Source organism: Acomys russatus, chromosome 5, assembly GCF_903995435.1.
Source record: "Acomys russatus chromosome 5, mAcoRus1.1, whole genome shotgun sequence".
In the NCBI taxonomy this organism is placed as follows: domain Eukaryota; kingdom Metazoa; phylum Chordata; class Mammalia; order Rodentia; family Muridae; genus Acomys; species Acomys russatus.
Genome location: NC_067141.1, coordinates 31,594,004 through 31,612,673, shown reverse-complemented (window position 1 = coordinate 31,612,673; position 18,670 = coordinate 31,594,004). Strand labels below are relative to the sequence as shown.

At 43.3% G+C, this 18,670-nt stretch overlaps 1 protein-coding gene across 1 annotated transcript; it reads left to right on the top strand.

The window, feature by feature from the left end:
* The first annotated feature begins 6 nt into the window (after positions 1 to 6).
* Positions 7 to 17,698, top strand: Sdhaf2 (succinate dehydrogenase complex assembly factor 2). Its single transcript, XM_051146134.1, has 4 exons — positions 7 to 175; positions 6,197 to 6,414; positions 6,494 to 6,603; positions 17,197 to 17,698. The coding sequence occupies exons 1-4, from the start codon at positions 140 to 142 to the stop codon at positions 17,325 to 17,327; spliced, it is 495 nt and encodes a 164-aa protein (XP_051002091.1). The 5' UTR covers positions 7 to 139; the 3' UTR covers positions 17,328 to 17,698.
* The last annotated feature ends 972 nt before the right edge of the window (positions 17,699 to 18,670 follow it).

Here is an 18,670-nt window from a genome sequence, read left to right as displayed (position 1 = left end):
CACACGCACCGCTACTTCCGCCATACGCCGGGACGCGTTTTCCGGCTTGGGGTCCACCTCCACTGGTGAAATGGTCAGATCAACAACGGAGAGTTTCCGGAAGTGACCCGGTTGTCAGGTTCCTTTGCTGTAGGGAGAAATGGCGGTGGTCACCTTGATCCCGACGCTGGCGCGGGTGAGAGAGCCGAAGTTTTAGGGTTTCGGGGCGGGCTGCAGCTAGGACTGTTTTGTCTTCTGTGTCGTGGAGATTGGAGGGACAATTCAACTACCCCACAGTCCAGGGAAAGGTCCCCTCAAGGCGAGGCGCATACTGGCGCTGAGCATGCAGGTCATTTTCCGTTCTTTGCTGAGCCCACTGTGTGCTCGAGTGAGAATACTTGGTAGTATGCGGTTAAATGTCCAGTTATGCAAGACTCAACTCGGATCTCACCTATGTCCCCAGGCACAATTACCGAACCTTTTCCGAAAGCCGTCTAGCTTCCTATTCTTAAAATCTTCAGGTCCCCCCCACCCCCCCGTTTTAAATGGGTCCTAATTTGTTGCTAAGGTTGGCCTCAAACTCTCAGTTCTCCTGTCTGATCTTCCCAAGTACTGTGCTGGGATTTTAGGCTTGAACCAACACAATTTGCTGCTGCTGCTGCTGCTTTTTCTTTTCTTAGCGTAGGTATTTGCCTCTATAAACTTCCATCTTGGTACTGTTTTGGTCCCGTCTCCACTATTTTGTATGGTGGACTTCAATTTGCCTTGATTTAAAAAAAAAGTTTTCATTACTTTGACGTTTTGGTTGTTCAAATGTGTCGTTTTAAATGCCTGCATATTCGTGAATTTTCTGGTTTTCCTATGCGATTAGTTTCCAGTTTTATTCCAGTGTTGTTGAAAGATAGTTGGTATGCTTATCTTAAATTTGTCAAGCCTTGTTTTGTGATATAACTTGTGACCTGGGCGTGTTCATTTGTGCATTTGAGAGGCATGTATGATGTCTTGTGTTGACTGTTTATGTATCTCAGTTAGATGTGCTTAGCTTATAGTGTTCTAGTTGTCTAGTATTGATCCCCCATCTCTTTGTCCTATTCCTTATTGAAAAGGAGGCATTACAATCTGTTTGTTGCTTTTCCCCCTCTTCAGTTCAGTTAGTGTCTCTTTCATATATTTGAGTGCTCTATGGTTAAATCCACATATATTTATGGTTGTTACACTTTGATGTTAACTCTCCTTAATACTATATAATGTTCTTTATGTCATATGACAATTTTGTTGTTTGTGCTAAGCCCACACCCAGAGCTTTCCCATGCTAGGCAATCTCATTTTCTTTTATCTCTTTTTTAGATGAAAACATTTGTACATATGTTTACATGCCTTTGTGAGTTTATGTATACTGCGTGTGTAGGTGCCCATGAAGGCTAGAATAGAGTGTTAGGTTTTCTGGAATTGGAGTTACAGTTGGTGATTAGCCACCTGAACCTCAATCCTCTCTGTAAAGGCAGTAAGTGCTCTTAGCTGCTGAGCTATCTCTTCAGCCCTAGTAATCTAATTTTCTTCTGAATATCTTCTATAGGAATTGTCTTTGTAGCATGATGAGGTTGACATAGAATATTTTCTAAGTCTATTTTAAATTGATAACTTTAACTGCATATAAAAACTGCTCTTTACTCCTTGTGTATGGGATATTGGTGCAAGAGTATACTTTTGTTTGTGTGTGTATATGTGTGTGTGAGAGAGAGTGTGTGTGTGTGTGAGAGAGTGAGTGAGTGTGGAGTGTGTGTGTGTGTGTGTGTGTGTGTGTGTGTGTGTGTGTGTGTGTGTGTGTACCGGTACCCACTGAAGCTGAAGAGGGTGGTGGATCCCCTGGAGCTGAAGTTACAGGTGGGGAGGTAGTGGCCTTGTATAGCTGGCTAGTTTTAGAGACTTCCTGAAACCTTTGAGTTGTTTACTAAGCTTAAGGAGCGTCCCTGTAGGATGGAATATATTACCTTCCTTTAGCATACTGTGTATTAGCTGGATATGGTAGCATATGGCAGAGGCAGGAGGGTCTCTTGGTTTGAGACCAGCCTGATGTAGATGTCAAGTTCCAGGCCAGCTATGGCTACATAACAAAGGAGGAGGAGAAGTAGGAGGAGGAGGAGACATCGTCATCCTCTTGTGTTTTAATGACCTTCTTTCCAAAATGGAACGTTTTATCTTGGAGGAAATTGCTACACATCATGCATAAAAGCCCTGGGTTTGATCCCTAGCATCTTATACAACAGTGTAGTGGCAGCGTGTATGCCTGTAATTCTAGCATTCACTCTGAAGTTGGGGGCAGGAGGATTAGAAGTTTAAGGCCATCCTTGGTTCTTTAGCTAGTTCAGGGCCAGCCTGGTGTGCTGCTGGGATGAGGTGGGAGATGGAGACAAGAGAATCTCTGGAACTCATAGGCCAGCTGGGCTGGCACATACAGCAGAGAACACCGAAGAGACTCTGTCCCAAAACAAGGTGGAGGTGCTTGTTCCTCTGACCTCTACACGTGCACCTATGCTCGCACACATAAAGAGGTTTTAAAAATGCAGTTTCACCAAGAAGAGACTTGATACTCTATGAGCATATAAAGAGGGAGGAAGTCCCCCTCAGGCACAGTCATAGGGGAGGGGAGTAAGGGGAATATGGGAGGGAGGAATGGGAGGATACTAGGGATGGGATAACCATAGAGATGTAACAAGAATAAATTAATTAAAAAAAAAGTTAGTGTTCATAGAATAGTGGAAAGAAAGCGGTTCAAGTGTGTTTAGGAAAACCCTTGTTAATATAGATAAATCTATACATTTGCCTGAGAATAACAGGAAATAGTAGAAAATGTGAATTATGTTTCCGACTCGCTGCTTCCATCTTTAAATCAAGCCTTATCTGTTGTTACATGGAACATACTAATTAAAACTATGATAATTGGAAAAAATGCAGTTTCAAATGCCATTTCTTAGAGATGCTGGTCCAGAATGCTTAGGCTGAGTCTTAGGAAACTGAACTTTCACAGCATGCTGTATTCATTTACTGGAGCTGCCTTACAACAGAAATTTATATTCTCAAAGTTCTGGATGCTGGGAGTCCAGGATTAAGATGGTAGCACAGTTGTTTTCTCTGGTGGTCTCGATGCATGGCTTACTGACAGCCCCTTTTCCATTGTGCCCTCATGTGGTCTTTCTTTATATGTACACATTTCTGACTTGCTGGACAGTTATGCCTTGATATGGATTTCCTTAGGTTCATGATACTTGAAATCTCTTGGGCTTCTTGAATCTGAGTGTCCATTTCTTTTTCCAATTTTTGGAAGTTTCAGTCATTATTTCTTTTGTTTTTTCAAAAGAAAGTGTGTGAGCCAGGCATGGGGGTGCCAAGGCTATACAGAGAAACCCTGTCTCAGAAAAAAAAAGTGTGTGTGTGTGTGTGTGTGTGTGTGTGTGTGTGTGTGTGTGTGTGTCTGTCTGTCTGTCTGTCTGTCTGTCTTTTATGTGCATGTGTTCTGGAGATAGAACTCTGGTTCTCAGGTTTGCCAGCAAGCACCTTTACCCTCTTAGCTCATAATCAGTAACTCTCCCTAGAGTATATACGATGCTATAGTGTCTTTGTAAATACCTTAAGTTATATACCGCCTTCCTGCCTTGCCTCCCTGTTTTTCGGGAACTGTAGTCCCTCAGCTTCATAGTAGTCCTGCACTAGCTTCCCAAGTGCTGGGATTGCGGGCATGAGACGCCAAGTCCAGCTGCTTTCTTGTTCTCTTAGTGGGTGCTGGACTTCTTTTTGGGGGGAGGGGTTTCAAGACAGGGTCTCTCTGTGTAGCCTTGGCTGTCCTGGATTTGCTTTGTAGACCAGGCTGGCCTCGAACTCACATCGATCTGCCTGCCTCTGCCTCCCGAGTGCTAGGATTAAAGGCGTGTGCCACCACGTCCGGCAGGTGCTGGACTTCTAAAGTATACTGTCTCTATTAGTGTGGCAAGTTGTTTTTTTGTTCTTTGTTTTTTCAAGACAGGGTTTCTCTGTGTAGCCTTGGCTGTCCTGGAACTCACTCTGTTGACCAGGCTGTCCTTGAACTCACAGCAATCCACCTGCCTCTGCCTCCCAAGTGCTGGGATTAAAGATGTATGCCACCACAGGTGGCTAGTGTTGCAAGTTGTTGGAAACAGGAACCAACCATTCCCTTAGGCAGTGTCAGCCCCCAAGCTCTAGAAGACTAGCCATACACTCCACGCTTCCCTGAGCTGTGGGGAAGTGGCTCCCAAACAACACTAGATTTTTGTCTTGCTATGTCTGCTACAGTCATCTGCACCAGAAGTAAGCAGCTCAGCTTTCTTGGTCTCCATGGTCTCTAAACATCTGGAACGGGCTGTATCCTGTTGTTGCTCTAAGACGAGAGACAAAAACCAGCCCCACAGACAGCCCCCCAGGGAAGTTGCAGCATTAGATGACTTCCCTAGCCTGCATCCCCAGGGAAAAGCTGCAAGTTGTGGGGGTTTTGTTGTCCTTGTTGTTTTCATTCTACTTAGGCAGGTTGGGGACCACGGCAAGTGAATGCTGCTGATGCAGATCATCTCCTTTACTTGCTACAGCTACAGCAAAGTTCCCTTTCCTGTAGCACTTAGGCTCAGCCAAAGCAGATGCTGTTGGTTGACTTTTTCCAGGAGTTTTCCCTCCCGGGTAGAAGCCTGGTGCTAAGACATTATTCTCCACATCATCTTGTGCTTCGGGGGGGTTTGGGGAAGACAGGACTGTGGTATGTGCACAACCGTTGCTATTGGCTCCAGTGCAGCTGGTTTTGTACTCACCTGGGGAGCAGGAACCTGTTTTCCAGACTTCTCACAAGTGAATGGGTCTGTGATTTGTAGAGTCAGTATCTCCATGTGCTTGTGCTTTCTAAATTGCTCACTGTGTTGCTGAAGTTACAGATACTTATACTCCTCCCTCATTTTCTTCTAAGCTTAACCATAAAGCTAATTCTAATCCTAAGGTCTTAATGCAGTTGAACAATATGACTATTGTATTTCTCATATGCTGTGCTTTCTTGGGAGGGTTCAGTGGCAAGGAGCATGTGGGGCTTCCTATTCTGCCCTCTTGCTGACATTACCACTTTATCATTGTATGTTTTTTATTTTATTTTATTATTTTTTTGTTTGTTTTTGAGACAGGGTTACTCTGTGTAGCCTTGGCTGTCCTGAACTCGCTTTGTAGACCAGGCTGGCCTCGAACTCACGGCGATCTGCCTGCCTCTGCCTCCTGAGTGCTGGGATTAAAGGTGTGCGCCACCACACCCGGCCATTGTATATTTTTTAAAAATTGTGTATTTGTGTGATATGTGCATGTGTGTGTGTGTGTGTGAGAGGGAGAGGGCAGTGTTTGCCTATTCTTATGTGTGGAGGCCAAAAGTCAATGTCAGGGATCTTCTATTTTCACTTATTTCTTGAGATAAGGTCTTTCAGTTTTGGCTAGACTCCCAGGCCAACAAGCCTCAGGGATCCGTCTGTGCTGGGGTTACAGGTACCAGATGTCATTCCCAGCTGTGCTTAGCTTGATCCTGGAGATCTGAACTCAGGTCCTCATGCTTGCACAGCAAGCACTTTATCTACTGAGTCATCACCCAGTCCTTCTCATTATATCTTAGAGTTTATAATCTTAGACTTGGAGTCTTTAGGAGATCTAGGTATCCTCAGGATTTAACAGGTGAGTGATTGGAATACAACTATGGTGTACAGTTTTAAAGGAATGCAGGAGATAGTGTTTCTGCTGATATAATTTCTTTTTTTGTTTGTTTGTTTGTTTGTTTGTTTGTTTGTTTTTTCGAGACAGGGTTTCTCTGTGTAGCCTTGGCCATCCTGGAGTCACTTTGTAGACCAGGCTGGCCTCGAACTCACAGCGATCCGCCTGCCTCTGCCTCCCGAGTGCTGGGATTAAAGGCGTGCGCCACCAAGACTGGTTAACACATATGTGAAAAACTCTGTCTTCTGTCTAGAGTGAGGTGTTGCCCAATTTATGAACATGTGTCTGTGGTTCTATTTGGATGACTATTTATCCTCTCTAAGCTTTAGATTCATTGGTTTCCTTGATCATAAAGGGGCCAGAATCAGCAGAAGGACTAAGTGAGAGCTAATGCATTTAGCACCTTATGTGTTGAATAAATAACAGTGATAGTAATTATTGTCTTATAAAGATGTTTGTGGTTTGTTTATTTCAGGTACTGTCAAAGCACATCCTGCTGCCTCCTTTGCTTAGTGTGACATCATCCAGACGCTTCTACAGAGGTGACAGCCCAACAGATTCTCAAAAAGACATGATTGAAATCCCTTTGCCTCCATGGCAGGAGAGAACTGATGAGTCCATAGAAACCAAAAGAGCTCGCCTACTCTATGAGAGCAGAAAGAGAGGGATGCTGGAGAACTGCATCCTCCTTAGGTAGTGGGGAAGAGGGCTCTGGGTATCACTTCTCTTTGACATGGCAGTCTTGTCAACCTCATTTCCCTCTCATTTTTAGCCTCTTTGCTAAAGAGTATCTGCACAACATGACAGAGAAGCAGCTGAACCTCTACGACCGCCTGATTAATGAGCCTAGCAATGATTGGGATATCTACTACTGGGCCACAGGTATTCACACCACGATGAGCTCACCCCACAGGTATTCACACAATCAGCTCACCCCACAGGTATTCACACGATCAGCTCACCTTGTGGTGATAGGATAGCAAGTCTGTGTGAGTCTGAAGTAGTGTCTTAGCAAGTGTTTTCTTCCTCTTTTGTTTTCTGTTTTGGATTTTTTGAGATAAGGTCTTTCTATGTAACACTGGCTATCCTGGAACTCTATGTAGACCAAGCTAGTCTGGAACATATATAAGTCTGTCTGCCTTTGCCTTCAAGTGCTGCAATTAAAGGCATGAGCCACTATGTCAGGCCCCCTTTCATCCTTTTTATTCATATAATAGATACTAAACTCAAATGCTGTTCAGATTTTTCCAGAATGTGCAAAATTTGTTTTAATCAGTTCTCTCTCTTTTTTTTTAAAGTCTTAAGTTTGTTTGCTTGTTTGTTTATTTATTTAGTGTGCCTGCACAGGTGAGCATCCATGTGCATGTGTATTGAGGTCTGAGGACAACCTGGAGGAGTGGAGGGGTGGTAGTAGAAAGGAAATACAGCAGAAAAGCAGAAGCTCACAGAATCAAAGGGAAGGCTGAAGAATAGCTTGGGAATGCCATGAAATGAGCTGGGCTGCTTTCTGCAGGACAAGCCACTTAGGTTGAGATACAAGGGATCAAAGTAAAGAAGGCAGTATTTTGGGTTGTTTGGTCTTTTGAGACAGGAGCTCACTGTGTAGCCCCGGCTGGCTAGGAACTTGCTATGTAGACCAGGCTGACCTTGAACTCACAGGACTTGCTATGTAGACCAGGCTGACCTTGAACTCACAGAGATCTGCCTGCTTCTGCCCCTTGAGTGCTGGGATTAGTGGCCAGGCACTTGCTTTGTTTTTGAGAAGCGGCCCAATTGTGGGGCCCAGGCTGGCATTGAACTCATGATGTTCTCATCGCAGCTTCCTTAGGGTTGGATGTATAGTTTGTTGGCCACCATCCTTAGCTAGGATAATAACTTTTTATTCTAAAAGTCAGCTTAATGAAAAGATGGAGGGCTCTTGTCCAAAGTCTACCTTGATCCTGGGGGCCAGTGAGGGACTCTTAAAGAGAAAGTCTAAGGAAGTAGGAACAAAGTCTGCAAATAAACCAAGCATTTTCTGATTGCAGACCTTAGGCATTATGAAGATTAGTTTTCTCAGTGTAAATGCTTTCCAAACATTTTCTGTGATTTAAACAGTTTCGTGTTATGTGTAATGGCCATCTTAAGCTGTGTATAAACAGACTGCCTGCTCATAACTGCCTGTAACTCCAGCTCCAGGGGATCCAAGCCTCTAGCCTTTTATGTGTGTGCAGTCATGTACACACACACACACACACACACACACACACACACACACACACAATTAAAGTAAGTCTTTTCTTAAAATATAGGAGTCTGGATGCTTATTTGGTTATTTGAAAACCCAGCAAACCTTAAATATTTCCTCTCTGACCCTATGTAGAATAAGTTTGATGCTGGCTAGCATAAGGTATTTGAGATTGACCTTTGATGCTTGTGTCAACAGCTTGTTGTTTTGTATTGTTGAATATTATTCCAGTGTGTAGACTATACTACAGTTGATCCATTGACCAGTAAAGGGATTTTAGAATTTTCAAGTTGCAGGCAGTTATGACCAAAGCCATTATAAATATTGTGTACTAATTTTTGAACATAGATTTCAGGTTTTCTTGGATAAATACCCAGAAAATCACTGGGTTATGAGTATGTTTACCTTTAACCTTATGGGCCATATGGTCTCTTATAACTCTATAACTGCATCTGTAGCGTGCAATCAACAATTTGTAGGAGGTCTACAAATGAGTGTGCCTGTGTTTTAATAGATGTTACTCATGGACACTGGATTTGAACTTCATATATTTTCCAACCATGAAGTACTACTATTCTGTGGAGGAATGCCTTGAGTGGACGTAGCAGTTGTCAGTAAAGCACTGTTTAGCTAATCAGCTGGGCAGAAGGACAAGAAGTAGAAGGCGTGGTTTCCAGGAGAGGAGGAGGAGCCGGGAGTTGACAGAGGGAGTTGATGGAGAGAAGCTGCCCAAGCAGGATCAGATTGGCAATTACTTAGGATATAGTAGGTTATGAGGATTAGAGTAGTTTATTTTAGTTTACTAGGACATTCGTAGCAGTTTAGATTCTGCCCAGCGTAGTGCTTGCAGCTTTAAAATACATTTCAGTCTCATTGTATCAGTTATTGGCTTCTTAGGCCATACAGATAAAATATCTGCAACAGAACTCATGTTCTGCCCATGAGTTATTCAGAAGTCTAAGTTTCAAGTGTTTTGAAAATTGCCAGAATTTGTTGAAGTTTGCTTGCAGGCCTGAAATACAAGTACCTTGGTAAAGATCCATGTGCACGTGAATGTGTGTCTTCTGTTCTTGTGGGCAGAGCATTCTGTAAGTGACAGCTAGACAAGGTGGATGATAGTGGTGTATTCCTCATGGTTTTTCTTTTCTGAGAGCCTGTTCTATCAGTTACCAAGTGAGGAACATTGGAATCTGCTGTAATTGTGGTATGTCTGCCATCTCCTTCTCTTCCCTCGGCCTTTGCTTCATATTTTTAAGGCTTGGGTATTTAGTACAAACGTGTCTGAGATTGTTGTATCTTGCCAGATTACTTCCTTTGTCATTGTGTTGCTCTGTCTTCATTGTTAATAATGATACTTGCTTTGAGGTGTCTGTTAATACAGACATTCCAGATTCTTTTAAACGCACGCGCATGCGCGCGCATATGTGTGTGTGTGTGTGTAGGAGGAGCACCTGTTTACCACGGTGTACATGTGGAAGTCAGAGGACAACTTGCAGGAGTTGATTCTTTGCTTCTACCTTGTAGGTTCCCGAATTGAACTCAGGTCCTAGGGTTTGATGGCAAGTGCCTTGATCAACTAAGCTAGCTTGCTGGGCCTTCAGATTTCGTTTGATTAGTTTTTGCCTGGTGTGTAGCTTCCTGATTGGATTGTTTTCCTCTTGCTTTGCAAACAATTAGCAAGTTTTTATGTTTACTAAACTTGGAACCACATCTGTCTCAGAGTTCTGTGGATCAAAAGCTCTACTCAGACCTCACACTCTGAATCAGATGTTCTGTGTTTCCATTGGGGACTCTGGGAGAAGAATCTAATTCTAAGCTCATTGACATTTTTTTTCTGAGAATTTTTCTTCTTAACAATAAGGCTGAGTTCCTTATTGACCTGCCAGCAGTCAGTCTCTCTCAGCTTTTTCAGGGTCTTCTCCCCAGCCCTCTCCACCTCAGCAGTGGTGATCTCCACAGTCCTCTCCACCTCAGCAGTCCTGATCTCCCCAGCCCTCTCCACCTCAGCAGTGGTGACCTTTGCTCATACTTCATTTCCTCTTCCATTACCAGCTAAAGAACTTGCGTTATAAAATCACAAACCTTCTTTGTCTTTATATCTAAATTGAGTTTCTCTGTAGACGGAATACATGGTCTTTCATTTTTATCCAATCTGATGGGCTCTGCTTTTCTTTCTTTTTCTTTGTTTTCCTTCTTTTTTCTTTTGGTTTCTCTGCGTAATAGCCCTTGCTATTCTGGACTCACTTTGTAGACCAGGCTGGCCTTGAACTCACAGAGATCCACCTGCCTCTGCCTCCCAAGTGCTGGGATTAAAGGTGTGCACCACTATGCCCAGCAGTCTCTGCTTTTCACTAGTGTGTTTAGATCTTTTGTATTAGCCAATTTCTCAATGTGTTTGAATTAAACTCTATCGTTTTTGTTTGTTCCTTGTTTCTCCCATCTGGTCTTTGTCTCTTTCTCTTTTTTATATGCATGTGTGTGTCGGGGGGGTTATTAATGTCCTTATAGGGTTTTTTTTTTCTTTCTTTCTTTCTTTCTTTTTTTTTTTTTTTTTTGGCTTTTTGAGACAGGGTTTCTCTGTGTAACAGCCCTGGCTCTCCTGGATGTGCTTTGTAGACCAGGCTGGCCTCGAACTCACAGCGATCCACCTGCCTCTGCCTCCCAAGTGCTGGGATTAAAGGCGTGTGCCACCACACTCGCCTTCCTTATAGGTTTTTAATGATTGCTCCTGGGCTCACAGAATATAACTTTAATTACATGGTTGTAAGACATGTATAATGTAAGGCCTTTACAATAGAGTGCCAACCCTCACCCTGCCCCTGTGCTGCCCTCAGTTATTGTGCTGCTGCCATTCTTTTTACTTTGACCTTTATTCTAAGCCTGGAACACATTTATCATGTTTTACTGTGGGCAGTAAAAGAAAATAATTCAAAATATATGTTCTACTCTCATTATTTTGGCTATTTTTGGAGGTGGTTGTTTCTTTATATAAATCTCTATTCCTATCTGAAATTTTTGTGTGTTTTGTTTTGTTTTTTCGAGACAGGGTTTCTCTGTATAGCCTTGGCTGTCCTGGACTCGCTTTGTAGACCAGGCTGGCTTCAAACTCACAGCGATCCGCCTGCCTCTGCCTCCCGAGTGCTGGGGTTAAAGGCTGAACTTTCTTTACTATTACTTGTAGTACAAATTGCCTGCTTTGAATTATCTGCCTTGGGTATGAAACTGAAGGCAGGTTTGTTTGTTTGTTTGTTTGTTTGTTTGTTTGTTTTTCAGCACTTTATGAAGGTGTACTTCTTTTGCCAGGCTGTCCACATGCAACTCCAGTTCTAGGGGTTCTGGCACCCACTTCTGCCTTCCATGGGCATCAGGCACACATGTGGTATACATACACACAGGCAAAACATTTACACACATAAAATAAATAAATCTAAAATGTAAAAGACATTAAAACTTTAAGAGATGAGATCTTGATGTGCTGCCTAGACTGCCCCCAATATCCTAAGCCTCCATCAAGCCTCATGCCTCAGCCTCCAGAGTAGCTAGAATTACAGACACATGGCACCACGCCCAGTTTAGGAAAGGTTTGATTGGCTCACAGTTTTGGGGAGCTCAGTGTCTGGGTGATGGGCTCCAGTGCTGGTAGAACTAAGGTATGTAAGTGAGGAGCTCATGGTGCAGCAAGTGTGATAAGCAGTGTTCACTTCATGGCCAGGAAGCATGTGTCAGTTATGTTGGGGAGTAGGGAAGAGAGGGACTGGATCTTGTTATTTCCTTTGAGAAGGTATCTCCAGTGACTAGAAGACTTTCTAGGTCCCCAAAGTTTTCACTACCTCCCAATAGTACCAAGCTAGGGACACATGGGGGGACCTAGTCCTTAGAGGAATGTTCCTATCCTAACGAGAGCAGTATGTCGAGGTGTTTATTTTGGTCTGTTAAGTCTGGATTCCGTGTCTTTGATTATTGTTGGAAGAGTCTGAGTCCCCTTCATTCCCCCTTTTCCTTTTGCAGTTCTCATTGCACTTTGAATAACTTGTGTTCACGGTTCTTGGCATCTCTTCTCTGTGCTTCTTTCTTCTCTTTGTGAATCAGTTTGATCAGTTCGGGTCCTTTGTATTTGGCAGCATCTCCTGACCCATCACTGATTCTTGCTTTAATTGTATTAGACGTCACAATGAGCCTCTTGAAGTCATCGTGCATTGTTGCTGCTGTGGCTTTATTTTTAGATTTCTATATGACATTTAGACTTTCTACCTCCCTACTGGAATTCCTCATCTATTCTTACATTTTGCCTGCTTTTTCTACTGGAGCTTTTAATATTAGTCACAGTTAGTACTGGGAGTTCTGGCATAAGTTATTCTGAGCCTGTTTATTTTTTGCTTTCTTGTAGTTTCCCTCCTGGGTTTATTTTTCATCATATATGTGTGTGTGTGTCTATGTCACATGTGGTTGCAAGTATCAGTGAAGGCCAAAGGCATTGGATCCCCTGGAGCAGGAGAACAAGTGGTTGTGAGCTACCTGGCCCAGGTGCTAGAGTCAAACTTGGGTCCCCTGTAAAAGTAGTACATGCTCTTAAACTGCTGAGCCATCTCTTTAGCTCCTGCATTACATTTTTTGTTTGCTTAAAAAAAAAAAAACTGTGTGTGTGTGTGTGTGTGTGTGTGTGTGTATGTGTGTGTGTGTGTGTGTACAGAGAGAGGGAGGGAGGGAGAGAGAATGTATGTGCTGCAGTGTGCATGTGGAGGTCTGAGTGTGACGTTTGTTCTCTTTACCTTTAGATAGGGTTTGGGATGGAATTCAAACACAGCAAACAGCTTTGCTTAGTTTGCTAGGTATTTCTAGGAGTTCTCTGTCTTGAGCACTGGAATTACATATGTATGGTTCCTTACTTGGCTTTATGTGAGTTCTGGACATTCTAATGCAGGCCCTCATCTTGAATGTCAAGTGCTTTACCCACTGGCCACTTCCTGAGCCTTTGTTAGCTTTTTGAAATGAGATTTAATTGTGTATCCTAGGCTGGCTTCAGATTCTCTCTCTGTCTCTCTCTCTCTCTGTCTCTGTCTCTCTCTCTCTCTCTCTCTCTCTAAATCCTTTTGAGACAGGGTCTCACTGTGTAGCCCTGGCTGTCCTGAAATTTACAGAGATCTGCCCACTTCTGCCTCCAGAGTGAGGATTAAAGGCAAGCTCCACTTCACCTGGCTTTGGTTTTAAATTCTTGATCCTTTCGCCTCAATTTTGCCAGTGCTGGGATTATAGGTATGTGCTGACGTACCCGTGTCTAACCAAATGTTAGATACCATGGCTTAGATTGGAGACCAAGATGTGTGTGTCTTGAGCCATGCAGCATCTAGCCTGTTAGTTTAGGAAATCAAGTTAGTGAACTTATTAGTTAAGTATAGTCTAATTACTAGTTTGCTTTGGTTATGTTCAGGACCTCAACAGCCCCATGTTATCATGTGCTTGGGCAAGAGTAAGTTTCCAAAGAGTATTCTCAGTATTTCTCTTCCACTCCCAGCCTTCAGCCTTCCTGTATTTCTGGGCCTCAGCAGAAGTCTTTCTGCCTGCTCTGTCCTTCCTCAGTGCTAGATTCCTGTGCCTTCTACTTGGCTTTGCTGGTTGAGAGGTGGCAAGGATAGCCTTCTTGCTTGTCCTTGTCCAGCCTTGGTCTTAGACAACTCCTATGGTGTGGCTCTCAGAGCTAGAGGTGGGATTGCTCAGTAATACTGTCCCACCCTAAAACCCACATGTTTTTCTTTTCTTTTTCCCTTTGATTCTTTTTGCAGCCCATATCAGAGAAACAGGATTGATTTAACTGCTCTCAGTCATAAATTCACCTTTGTTTTTTCTGAGACAGAGTCTCAGTTTAGCCTCATGGTCTTTGACCACATGAATTGTGCTCCTCCTGGGCTCCTACTCTGAGCCTAGACTCCATCAGGGCACATCCAGGGGAGGCTTGTAAGGAAGAGCTTGTGGGTGGGTACTAGCTCCACTTGGGAGTGTGGGTCCAGAGCTTTATACTCTTAGCTTTGGACAGTTGCTTAAGATGTAGCTGATTTTTTTTAAGTTGTAAAAAATTTTAGTTAGTTTGTTTGTTTGTTTGAGACAGAGTCTCACTATGTAGCCTTGCATAGCCTGGAACTCACTGGAACAGACTGGCCTTGAATTTACAGAAATCTGCCTGCCTCTGTCTCCTAAGTGCTGGGACTAAAGGCATGTGCCACCACGCCTGGCTTGTGAATTCTTGTCTTTTTGCATTACACCCAGTGGCTCCTCCTGCCACCGCTGAACAAGTGTGATCGTTGTTCCTATTTGATGACTTTGCTTCTTACACTTTGCTGTACTGTGGCTTCAGTCCAGACAATGTCAAGAAAAGTTGTATTTGTTTTTTTTTTTTAAGATTTATTTATTTATTATGTATAACAATGTTGTGTTCACATGTAACACCTACACACCAGAAGAGGGCACCAGATCTCATTATAGATGGTTGTGAGCGACCATGTGGTTGCTGAGAATTGAACTCAGGACCTTGGGAAGAGCAGCCAGTGCTCTTAACCTCTGAGCCATCTCTCCAGTCCCGAAAACGCAAGCTTTAAAAGTAAAATAGCAGCTGGAGAGATGGCGTCATGATAAGAGCACTTGCTCTTCTTGCAGAAAACCCAGGTGTGGTTTCAAATACTCACGTGGTTGCTCACAAACAGCTGTAATTCCAATCCTGGAGACCTGATGCTTTCTTTTGGCCTTTGCTGGCACCAGTCATGCACGTGGTACACATATCTACCTGTAGGCGAAACAATTATACTCAAAAAATAAATAATTAAGAAAAAAATTTAAATCTCCAAATCCAAAATAACAGCAAAATACCTCGAACAGTCCCTGGGTGTCAGGCTCTGGGATTATAGAATCTGTCTTAATTCTAGCATTTTATTTAGTCTTCTGGAGCCTGCCACCTGAGCTTTGCTGGTGGGAGACTTTGCTTATAACCGGCTTTTAAATGACTATCCCTAGGGTGGAGAGAGGTTGAAGGTGACAAATGCCACTGGACTCCTGCTGCTAGACAAAACTGACGTTCTTGTTTTTTGTCTTGCTGCCCTGTTGCTTGTCCACTAACATCTCATTCTGCAGGTTTATGTTCATTCTATGGGCCTCTAATTTCTTTCCAAAAATTCTCATTTGCTTAAGTTTATAATTGTTAATTTCTGTCACTTACAACCAAGGATCTCTAACTGATAAAGGGAAGAAGCAGGAAGTTTTAGGAAGTTTAAAGCTTAGAATGGGAGGGCTAGAAATGGAGCTTAGTGGCAGAACACTTGTATAGCATGTATGAGGCTCCTGTATTGCCTGGGTCAAGTCTCTAATACCACAAAAAAAAAAAAAAAAAAAAAAAAAAAAAAAAAAAAAAAAAAACCAAGAGGAAACACAGTCCTGTAGTCTTCTTTTATTTGTAGGCAATGTATTCTAAAATCCTCAGTAGATTCCTAAAACTGGATGATACCAAACCCTATGTAGCCCATGCTTTCCCCCATATACCCTGCAGTGTTACTTGGTACACTGTATGCCCATGTCTGTGCCCCAGTGCCTTCTTTGCATCACTACTCTTGTGCTTTGGGTCTGTTATTGAATTAAAATATATGGTTACATAACCATATATATATGGTGCACACTTTTAATCCCAGCACTCAGGAGGCAGAGGCAGGCAGATCTCTTGAGTTCCAGGACAGCCAGGGCTACACAAAGAAACCTTGTTTCAAAGATAAACAAACCAAAACCCAAAAATTTTTACTTAAACATAAGCCTTATATACTTATACTTACTATGTTTCCAAAATAGAGGTGTCTTGGCGACTGGTGCATATACAGTGTGGCTACCTGGGACAAAGGCTGGTGACTAATGTGTGGGCAGCATATACAGTGTGGCTACCTGGGGCAAAGGCTGGTGACTAGTGCATCGGCAGCATATACAGTGTGGCTACATGGGACAAAGGCTGGTGACTAATGTGTGGGCAGCATATACAGTGTGGATACATGGGACAAAGGCTGGTGACTAATGCATGGGCAGCATATACAATGTGGCTACCTGGGGCAAAGGCTGGTGACTAATGTGTGGGCAGCATATACAGTGTGGCTACCTGGGGCAAATCTGGTTCATATGCAAGGTGGACAGAGCAGGGTGGTTTAAGATTTTATCAGCCTATTAAGAAGAATAGCATGTTTAAAACTCATGCTTTTTTTTTTTTTTTGATTCTGTGTTTTGGGATTTTGTGTTTTGCCAAACTGTAGAGGACCCAAGGCAAATCCACAGATAAGGGAGAAACTACTCAGTGTACCCAGAAGATCACTGAGGTCAAGTGCAAAGCAAAGAAGTACAGCCAATGTTGCACAAGCCAAGGGTCATCAGATTTGTTCCTTCAGGACCAGATAGTAAATATTTCAATCATGGGGCCATATGAGCTCTGCCATTGTATTCCAAAGTAGCCTGGATCATAATGCAAGCAAATGAGAGCAGCTGTACTAACAAAACCATTTACAAGTATAGGCCAACACAGTTTGCTCACCCTCGTGTAGCCTAGAGTATTTGGAGGAAGAACAGAGATGGCCCGTGGTCTATTTATCCATCTGTGCTTCTTGGCCCTTGCCAGTTTCAGCTTGCTTTTTGTTGTTTGCTTTTAGATTTTAAAAAAAGGTTTACTTTTTCTTTAAAAACTTATTTTTATATTGCGTGTGCGTACATGCGTGCTCAGATGATAACTTGTGGGAGTTGGTACTTTCTTTCTACCATGTGGGGATCCAGGGGCTAAACTCAGGTTGTCTGGCTTGGTGGCAAGTGTCTATCCATTGAGCCTTTAAGCTGGCCCTTAAGATTTACTTTTTATTTTTATTGATATATGCGTGTAGGCCAGAAGTAGGCATGGGATCTCCTGGAATTGGAGTTACAGGTTATTGTGAGCAGCCTGATGTGGATGCTAGGAAAAGCTCTCTGGTCCCCTTTAAGAGAAGCAAGCTCTCATAACAGCTGAGCTATCTCTCCATTTTTTGTTTGTTTATTTGTTTGAGATAGGGTTTTACTGTTGCCCAGGCTAACTTGGGACTCACTCTGTGGCCCAGGCTGGTCTTAACTTGTAGTAATCATGCTGCCTTAGGCTCATAATTGCTGGGACTCTACAGCTAGGAGCACCATATATTCAGCTTCGTATCTCCATCTTCCCTCTGAGCATTGACTATGGCACAATTCTCTCTGCCCACCCTCTGTTGCAGAAGCAAAACCAGCCCCAGAAATATTTGAAAATGAAGTCATGGAACTGCTGAGAGAGTTCGCCAAAAACAAAAACAAGGAGCAGCGACTGCGTGCCCCAGATCTGGAATACCTCTTTGAAAAACCTCGTTAAGCTGTGTGCCATGCCTGCCATAGTGGTCAGTACATGGACAGAACTGCTTCTAGTACTGACCTTGGCTTCCTGCTCCTTAGGCTCTTGAATCTCACCCAGGACAGACATGAAATGTGCAAGATGACTCATTCTAACCTGTGCTTGTCTGTACAGCACACGTCAGACCCCTTACAGGGCTGCTATGTGCTGTGGTGCAGGTCTGCCACAAGAGGGCACTGTAGGGGAAGCGATTCAGCTGCCTCAGCCCCAACAGGACAAAAGACATAGCTGCTATATGAAACGCCACCCACCTCACCATCCTCTACCCACTGGTTCCGGGCTTTGCTAAGATAAAACTGCCCCCTTCCAACCTGATATAGCTCTTTCTGCCAAAGAGAGCCAGTCGAAGCCCTTGAACTGAGCCTATCAAAGGCACAGCAAACTGAATCCCACACCCAGCAGGAATGGTGTGGACACGCTGCTTAAGTCAGCATCCTTATTAGATTTTCTTCACAATGTGAACTGAAAGATAATTGAATATTGAAGGAGATCAAGAGAAAGAAAATGGCAGTTCTCTAATCCTCACAATTATCTTCATTTTGTCTGTTTCTTTACAGCCCATAGTCATGTTTATAATGGTGTTTTATGAGCTTATAATCATAGGTTTTCTGACCTTGTGGCACTGTGGCAAATTCCCCCCTCATTTCTACAGCCTTTCAAATTATTTTAGTTGACCAAATAATAGTGACACATAGATGTAACATATTGCCAGGCATGGTGGCACATGCCTTTAATCCCAGCACTTGGGAGGCAGAGGTAGGCAGATCACTGTGAGTTCGAGGCCAGCCTGGTCTAGAAAGTGAGTCTAGGACAACCAGGGCTACACAGAGAAAGAAACTCTGTCTCAAAAAAAAAAAAAAAAAAAAAAGAGAGAGAGAGAGAGAGACGTAACATTAACTGGGTGTTATGGGTCACGCCTGTAATCCCAGCCAGTGGGGAACTGAGGTAGGAGCATCACTAAGAGTTTGAGGCCAGCCTGGACCATGTTGTTAGAATGAAGTAGCTGTGCGTTGCTGAAAGTGTTCCCCCTGCAGGAGCTGTGCTCTCAGCTAAGGAGAGGCGGTCACTCGGGCTGGTATGTGAAAGTGTTGGCTAGAGAAAGCAGGCCAGATTGATAAGCATAGGTTGGTATCCAAGAGCTGTAGGCAAAGAGAAAAAAGTTCCCTGGCCAAGGAGGGAAGTTGGGGAACCAGCTTTCAGTTACCTCATAGCACTCTCACAGACAGGTAGCATTACGCCTCTTACAGACAAGAGAGTTGCCTTGGAAGTAGTCAGTAATACATGATCAAAAAGCCAGAATTTGA

Coding starts and splice junctions, on each gene's coding strand:
- Sdhaf2 (XM_051146134.1), top strand. CDS start 140: ATGGCGGTGGTCACCTTGATCCCGACGCTGGCGCGG. Junction 176..6,196: donor TGATCCCGACGCTGGCGCGG/GTGAGAGAGCCG, acceptor TGTTTATTTCAG/GTACTGTCAAAGCACATCCT. Junction 6,604..17,196: donor TATCTACTACTGGGCCACAG/GTATTCACACCA, acceptor CCTCTGTTGCAG/AAGCAAAACCAGCCCCAGAA.